This window comes from Cebus imitator, unplaced genomic scaffold, assembly GCF_001604975.1.
Source record: "Cebus imitator isolate Cc_AM_T3 unplaced genomic scaffold, Cebus_imitator-1.0 Scaffold772, whole genome shotgun sequence".
Taxonomy (NCBI): domain Eukaryota; kingdom Metazoa; phylum Chordata; class Mammalia; order Primates; family Cebidae; genus Cebus; species Cebus imitator.
This window is the reverse complement of record NW_016108087.1, coordinates 191,416-198,866: the sequence shown is the minus strand read 5'-3', so window position 1 is coordinate 198,866 and position 7,451 is coordinate 191,416. Positions and strand designations below refer to the sequence as shown.

General features: G+C 35.0%; 1 protein-coding gene across 1 annotated transcript; it reads left to right on the top strand.

The window, feature by feature from the left end:
• The first annotated feature begins 1,541 nt into the window (after window positions 1–1,541).
• On the top strand, window positions 1,542–5,360 carry LOC108297098 (BCL-6 corepressor-like). Its single transcript, XM_037735289.1, has 5 exons — window positions 1,542–1,701; window positions 2,430–2,507; window positions 2,733–2,889; window positions 4,555–4,619; window positions 4,811–5,360. Exons 1-5 carry the CDS (start codon window positions 1,542–1,544, stop codon window positions 4,852–4,854), a joined length of 504 nt encoding a protein of 167 aa, XP_037591217.1. The 3' UTR covers window positions 4,855–5,360.
• Window positions 5,361–7,451: the final 2,091 nt, after the last annotated feature.

The window sequence follows — 7,451 nt, the reverse complement described above, 5'->3', positions numbered from 1 at the left end:
ATTGAGAGAAATGTCAGTTACAGGTGACTGGGATGGAGGCAGCAAACTACATTGCCATACATGTACCTATGCAACAATCCTGCATATTCTGCACATGTAACCCAGAACCTAAAGTTCAATAAAATATATTAACAAAAAGCTTATGATATGAGAGGGAAACAATCAGAACAGCACCAGTAAAGACATTTCATCTAGACAGTTACATTGGCAGAGATTTTATGTTGTATCTGTTTTGAAACTCTAAAGTCTGTGCAAGTCTTGTGACTTCCAGGGAAATTGCAGTTAATTTTTATTGCTTTATTCGTAGGTGTCTTAGCACTTGTTAACTTACTTAAAGTACCTTTCTTCCTTACCTGGACCAATGACAGGGAGCCCTATACACATTTCTAAAGCAGTTTGCGTAAGGCTTGGAGAAGCCAGGGTGTTAAAACACCCTGTCCACCAAATGTTGGAGATCTGTGTTGTGATCACTGACTGCTGCTTCTCATTACAGGAGATGTAGACACCGAGGCAGGCAAGTATTGTTACCAGCTTCTTTTTTGGCTGAAATGACTTCTAGTGGATTTACCATATCTTTTTTTCTGCTGTTTTATTTTTTTCTCTTTTGGCAGCTAGACTTATGCAGAATTAAGACATTCAAAACAATCACAAAATAGAGCTTGGTCAAAGGCTACAAAGTTTCAGTTATTCAGGATGCATAAAGTCTGGAGATCTGACATACAGTATGGTAACTATAGTTAATAATAGTGTATACTTGAGATTTCCTAATAAAATATATCTCAAATGTTCTTACCATATCTGTTTAAATAACTATGTGAGGTGATGAAAATATTAATTAGCTTCATAGTGGTAATCATTTGGCATTATACATATACAACCAAAACATCACATTGTATACTTTTTATATGTCAGTTATAATCCAATAAAGTACTGAGTAAATAGATTAATGCAAACTGAACAGAAGCAACCACATGTGCAGGGGACTTCAGAATGTCATTGGCTCAGCAAAGACTCAAGAAGACCTATACCTCAAACTGATGCTCAGCACAGAGGAATGCTACAATAATTTTTGAAAAATCAAAACCAGTAAAGTTATTAACTACAGTGTAAGACTCAAATGTCAGCTGGGTACAGTGGCTTATATCTGTAATCCTAGTGCTTTGGGAGGTTAAGACTGGAGGATCTCTTGAAGCTAGTAGTTTACGATAAGCCTGGGCAACATGTCAAGAATCTGTCTACACAAAACAAAAAAAGTAGAATATTTAAATATCCATGGTTCAGCCAAAAAAGAACAAAGCATACAAAGGAAACATAAGTATGTTTCATGAGTTCTGTTAAAGGATTAAGTATATAATAGTAATTTGTCATTTGATTGTGGGTCAGTAAGTGTGTCTCAGTTTTATTCTCTGTATGTGGCAGTGACATTCCTCATCAGTTGAATATTATGCCTAGGTGGCTTACATGGTACACATTTATCCTAATTTGCCTATTGTTAAAGAGAAGTCTAGAAATGAGCCAATGTGCATGAATCATCCCACCACATGTCTCTTACTAGGCCTCTACATGACGCTGTTGAAAATGATTATTTGGAAATTGTCCGCCTGCTCCTTTCCTATGGTGCCAACCCAACGTTGGCCACTTACTCAGGCAGAACCATTATGAAAATGACCCACAGCAAAGTTATGGAAATGTTTCTAACAGGTAGGTAACTTTAAGGCACAGGAATAAGAAAGTTCAAGATATTTTCTTTATTCAAATATTAATGGGAACAAGGTTATTGAGATTTGAGTTTTACTAGGTACAAATTAAAAAGCTTGAGACTTTAAAACAGAGGCAGTTTCACTTTGCAGTATAGTAGTTTATTGAAGCTAATTATTTTGGTAATTAGCCATTGATTCTATATTTCCCTTGATATATTTCTACTGATAATGCTCTAAAAGATTTCCCCAAATTATTTGGATTTCCTAGCAAGCATTTTTAAACAAGTAATGACTCAGATTTTACATCTTGATTCTGGATGATGGAAACCTGAAACCTCCCACAGAAGAGGTTATTTAGAATAATCTGTGTTGCTGAGTGAGTGAAGAATTTATCATGCAAGCCCCAGTCATTATTAGACTAACTTTCTATACTAATGTATGGCCACTAGGAGGCCACACAATATGCCACTGATGAGGAATGTCACTTCCATGTACAGATAATGAAATTGATATGCAGTTACCCACTTCAAATGACAAATTATTGGTATTGTACAGTTAATCCTTTAACAATACCCATGAAGGAACTATTTCATGACTAACTCTCAAACAAAAATATATTAGTGTATGGAAATGTAAATGACTTTTTGTGTTGATTTAGGATCCTGCAATTTTGCTGGAATTATTAGCTTTAACATTCTTTAAAAAGATGATCTCCTTTTTTATCTACAGATTACTTAAATGACCTACAGGGTTGTAGTGACACTAAGTTGAGTGGCTCTTGGGAGTTCTATGGCAGCTCTGTCTGTGGTAAGCAATATTATTGTTTTAGCTTAGTGGAAAATAAATATGAAGAGGACATTTCTCTGTGCTGTGGGTGAAGGGAGGTAGGTGGTGAATACTATAAACAGTGCCTAATTGGAAAATAATCTGTTTTTATATTTTTAGTTAGAGTACATTTGATGACAGCTGAAATCCTACTATTGCTTACTAACACCTTTGTCTCTCTCTTTTTTTTTTTTTTTTCTATATTAGAACCAGATAATGAAGGGGGATACAATGTTTTGGGAAACCCCCCAAGACCAGAGGACCAGGATGATGACAATGAGGCTTGCAGTGATGTGTTCAAATTTGAATTTTCAGATAGCCCCCTCTTACCATGTTATAACATTCAAGTTTCGTCTTCACAGGGGTAAGCATAGCTGTCATGTGACTGAAAATTAACTGATATTCTTTTAGAGGCAGTAACAGAATTTAAAACTCTTTTTAAGTAGATGAGGGTGAATGAGGGCTAAATGCCCAAGAATTTTACATGATGTAGTAAATAAGTTATTTTTTTGAAAAAGATTTATTATAGACCAATTGATTAGTTTTATAGCATAGTATAAATTAACCTCATTAAAACATGACCAATGCATTTAAGGCCCAGAACCCAAAGCATAGTAGCTTGTTACTAAATTTTTGGGGAAAAAATCCTGGGATTTCTTCAGCAGATTACTGCAAGGGCTTCTTGTGAACAAAATGTGTACTGTACAATACCATTAATCTCCCTTCTCATGTAGAATTAGGAAAATCATCAGTGGCACGTGGCATCTTTTGTGTATTGTCATAGTAAAATACAGTCTAAAACTCTGTATGAGCCACTGTGCTCTAGTGACCAATATTTTGTCAAGAGACCTTTGATAACATTTTAACATTGACGCTTAGTAAACAACAGTATTCTCAGGCTTTGGAGTTACATGTATCCCATTATAAACAGTGACATTTTAATTATACTTTATTTTTATTAATATGTCATAGATACTTAATTTGAGAGTTAATGTGATATTTTGATATATGCATACAATATGTATGGGGCTTTAAATATCCCAAAATCAGGGCTTTTGGGATACCCATCCCTTCAAACATGTATTATGTCTTTGTGTTAAAAACATTACAAATGTTCTCTTCTAGAAATGGACAATACATTATATAATTTTCCTACTGTGCTGTCAAACACTGTATCTTACTTCCTCACTCTTACTGTAGTTTAATAGCCATTTAACTATCCTCTCTTCATTCCATCTGTTACCTACCCTACCCAGCCTCTACTACCTAACCTTGTACTCTATACCTCCATGAGGTTAATATTTTTTAATCTCCCATCTATAGGTAGAACTGTCTGTGCCTGGTTTATTTGATTTAACACAGTGACCTCCAAGTTCATCCATGTTGCTGCAAATATCAGGATTTAAGTCATTTTGTGGTGGAGTACTCCATTATGTAAACATATTTCATTTTTAAATCTATTTGTCTGTTGATGGACACTTAGCTTTATTCCATATATGGCTATTGTTAAGAGAGCTGCAGTAGACATGAGAGTGCAGGTATCTTATTGATATGCTGATTTCATTTATTTTGAGTATATACCCAGCTATGAGATTACTGCATCACATGTTAATTTTATTTGTAAATTTGTGGAACTCATCAATAGCCTACATACATTTGTTTTTCTGCATTCTTACCAGCATTTATTTTTGTCTTTTGATAATAGGCATTCTGAGAGAAGATGATATCTCATTGTTGTTTTGATTTGAAATATTAGAAATAGAAACAGTACAGTTGTGTTGCACAATGTATGAAAGGAATGGAATTTGGGGAGAGGGAGCATCGAAGAGGTGTTTGTAGTCATACTTTAGGGGTGGAGTGCAAACTCTCTTACCTCAGTAAGCCTAGGGAGACATGTTAAGAGCCATTACCCAAATTATGGTGACAGCTGAGTCAATAGGAGTGTAATGTTTTTCATCACAATGAGAGCAATGGAGTAGATATTATGATAAATATCACTGAGGCGTTTATCTTACTTTATATAATTCAGTTTGGTTGGTCTTCTCCAAATGTCCAATAACCAGATGAGTCCAGAGTTACCCTCACTAGAAGTAAGTACTTACCCTTACACTGAAAGAAGAAAGTTGTTCTATGAGTGAGCATGGTGAGAAATGGCAGGGGTATTAAAGTGGAAGTAAGTGGCTCCCGAATGCATATAAACTATTTTTTTTTTTAAGATGGTAACTAATGGCTGGGAACACGTAATTTTGCCAGAAATTGGAATTATTTTCATTTTTATTTTGCAGACCACGAAACTGGTTTTTGCTTTCACATGTACTTAAGAAACTGAAAATGTCATCCTGCATATTTTGCTGCAGTTTTCCACATCTGAAAATTGTCCCAATTGCTGAGGCTGAGTTTTACAGACAGGTTTCAACAAATGTCTTGTTCTCTTCCTCCGAAGACTTGGAAGCCTTCAATCCAGAAAGCAACAAACTACTAGATTTAGTAGAATTTACAAATGAACTCCAGATTCTCCTTGGCTCCTCTCTAGAATGCTTAAATCCCAGGTATCTGACCTTGGAAAAGCACCACTGGTGAGAAGTCAAGTCTCACTGTACACCGTGTGTTGTAGTGTTCATCCTTGTTTATGTTTGTCAAAATACCATGATTTCTGTAGAGACATTATTACATATGAAAATACTTCAGCTTTATATAAGATAAATAACTCTAGCTAGAAGACTTAGAAAGATATCTTTTTATTTTAAACTTACTTTTGTTATGAAATTGCTGAAATGCTTCTTTACTTTTAAGTATATGGACACACCTTTCAATAAATTTATTTTCATTTGGAACAGCTTTTAAAATAAAAATATAAGGGAGACAAAGACTCTTACCCATTAATTTTTTCCCACACAAAGCCCTCATAACAGAGATAATTAATGTTTATGAATAATGTCATTAAAATTGAGAAAATGTTTTGGGAGAAAAAATTTGATAAAAGCATTTTGTATTGTAACATTTTTGTTTTGCTTACTGTATATCTTCTCATGCTGAGTATGCTGTTTGGTATATTTCAAATTAAACTACAGTGAAACACAGCTAATTGTACAAAATTTATAACCTAACTTAAAGGTTATAAATTAGTTCCTATGCACCAAACTCAAGTATTTTATGATCTTTTAATGAAAAGACTTTATTTTTCACCTCCTCCTTTTTTTCGTATTCTCCTTTAATTAATTAATTAAATTATTTATTTATTTATTTTTGAGACAATTTCTCACTGTTACCCAGGCTGGAGCGTAGAGGTGCAGTCAGCTTACTGCACCCCCTACCTATGTGAAATCAGTGGTCCTCTCATAATTAGCCTCCAGAAAAGCTAGGACTACAGGCCTGTGTCAACTTGTCTGGTTAATTTTTGTATTTTTTGTTTGAAACAGGGTTTAGCCATGTTGCCCAGTCTGTTCTAAAACACCTGGGGTCAAGTGATCCACCTGCTCCTACCTCGCAAAGTTCTGGAATTACAGACCTGAGCCACCATGCTTGGTCTGTTTTTCTGTCCACTCTAAAATGTTGAAAATTAATGACAGTTGAGTTTGCTTGAAAATGCAAATATTTTATTTCTGTGCTTATAATTTCTTTCAACTTTATCAGATTTATGCTTTTTGTAACACTTTTCTGGAAATGTTCTGAAGATGCAATAAAACTTTTGAGGAAATAAATGAGTGTGCTATTTGATCCTAAAACATGTTACATTTTTTTTTAAGTTGCAAAATTTCTTTGGTGACTTTATTTCAATTATTTAAAACATTTTATTTCAATAGATTTCGGGGGTACAAGTTTTTTTGTTACATGGATGATTTATATAGTGGTGAATTCTGAGACTTTAGTGCACCTGTTACCCAAGTAGCATGGATAGTACCTAATTTGTAGTTCTTTTATCCCTGACCCCTCTCACTCTTTACCTTCTGAGTCTCAGGTTCACTGTGTTAATCTACCTGACTTGTGTGCTCATAGCTTAACTCCCACATGCAAATGAGAATATATGATTTTTGGTTTTTCACTCTGCCTTATTTCACTTAGAATAATGGCTTTTGGCTCCATCTAAGTTGCTGTAAAAGACAGTATTTTGTTCCCTTTTATGGTTGAGTAGAATTCCATGTTGTATATATATCACATATTCTTTATCCACTCATTAGTCAATGGTAGCATATAGGTTGATCCTGGATCTTCGCAATTGTGAATTGTTCTATTATAAACCTACATGTGCAACTGTCATTTTCATATAATGACTTATATTTCTTTGGGTAGATACCCAGTAATGGAATTGCTGGATCATATGGTAGTTCTAGTTTTAGTTTCTTAAGGAATCTCCACCTGTTTTCCATAAAGTTTGTACTAATTAACATTCCCACTGGCAGTGTGTGTTTTCTTTTCCCCACATGCATGCCAACGGCTATTTTTTGACATTTTAATAACAGCCATTCCTGAAGGAGTAAGGTTGTATCACATTGTAGTTTTAATTTGCTTTTATCTGATAATTAGTGATGTTGAACTTTTTTGCATGTTAATTTTGTTGGTCATTTGAGAAATGTCTGTTCATGTCCTTTGCCCACAATTTGATGGATTGGCTGACAAATTGATGCTTTTTTCTTTGTTTTTGTTTTTTTTTCTTTTCTTTTCTTTCCCCCACCCCATTTATTTATTTTATTGCATTTTAGGTTTGGGGGTACATGTGAAGAACATGCAAAATTGTTGCATAGGAACACACGTGGCAGTGTGATATGCTGCCTTCCTCCCCATCACCTACATCTGGCATTTCTCCCCTTGCTATCTCTCCCCAGCTCCCCACCCCCCATTGTCCCTCCCCTATTTCCCCCCAACTGACCCCAGTGTGTAGTGCTCCCCTCCCTGTGTCCATGTGTTCTCATTGTTCAACACCCGCCT

What these genes read in the sequence shown, in the direction of transcription:
- LOC108297098 (XM_037735289.1), top strand. Translation starts at nt 1,542, where the DNA reads ATGTCTCTTACTAGGCCTCTACATGACGCTGTTGAAAATGATTATTTG. An exon ending in CAAGTTTCGTCTTCACAGGG is followed by an intron (nt 2,890 to 4,554) that starts GTAAGCATAGCT and finishes TATATAATTCAG; the next exon opens with TTTGGTTGGTCTTCTCCAAA. An exon ending in GTTACCCTCACTAGAAGTAA is followed by an intron (nt 4,620 to 4,810) that starts GTACTTACCCTT and finishes TTTATTTTGCAG; the next exon opens with ACCACGAAACTGGTTTTTGC.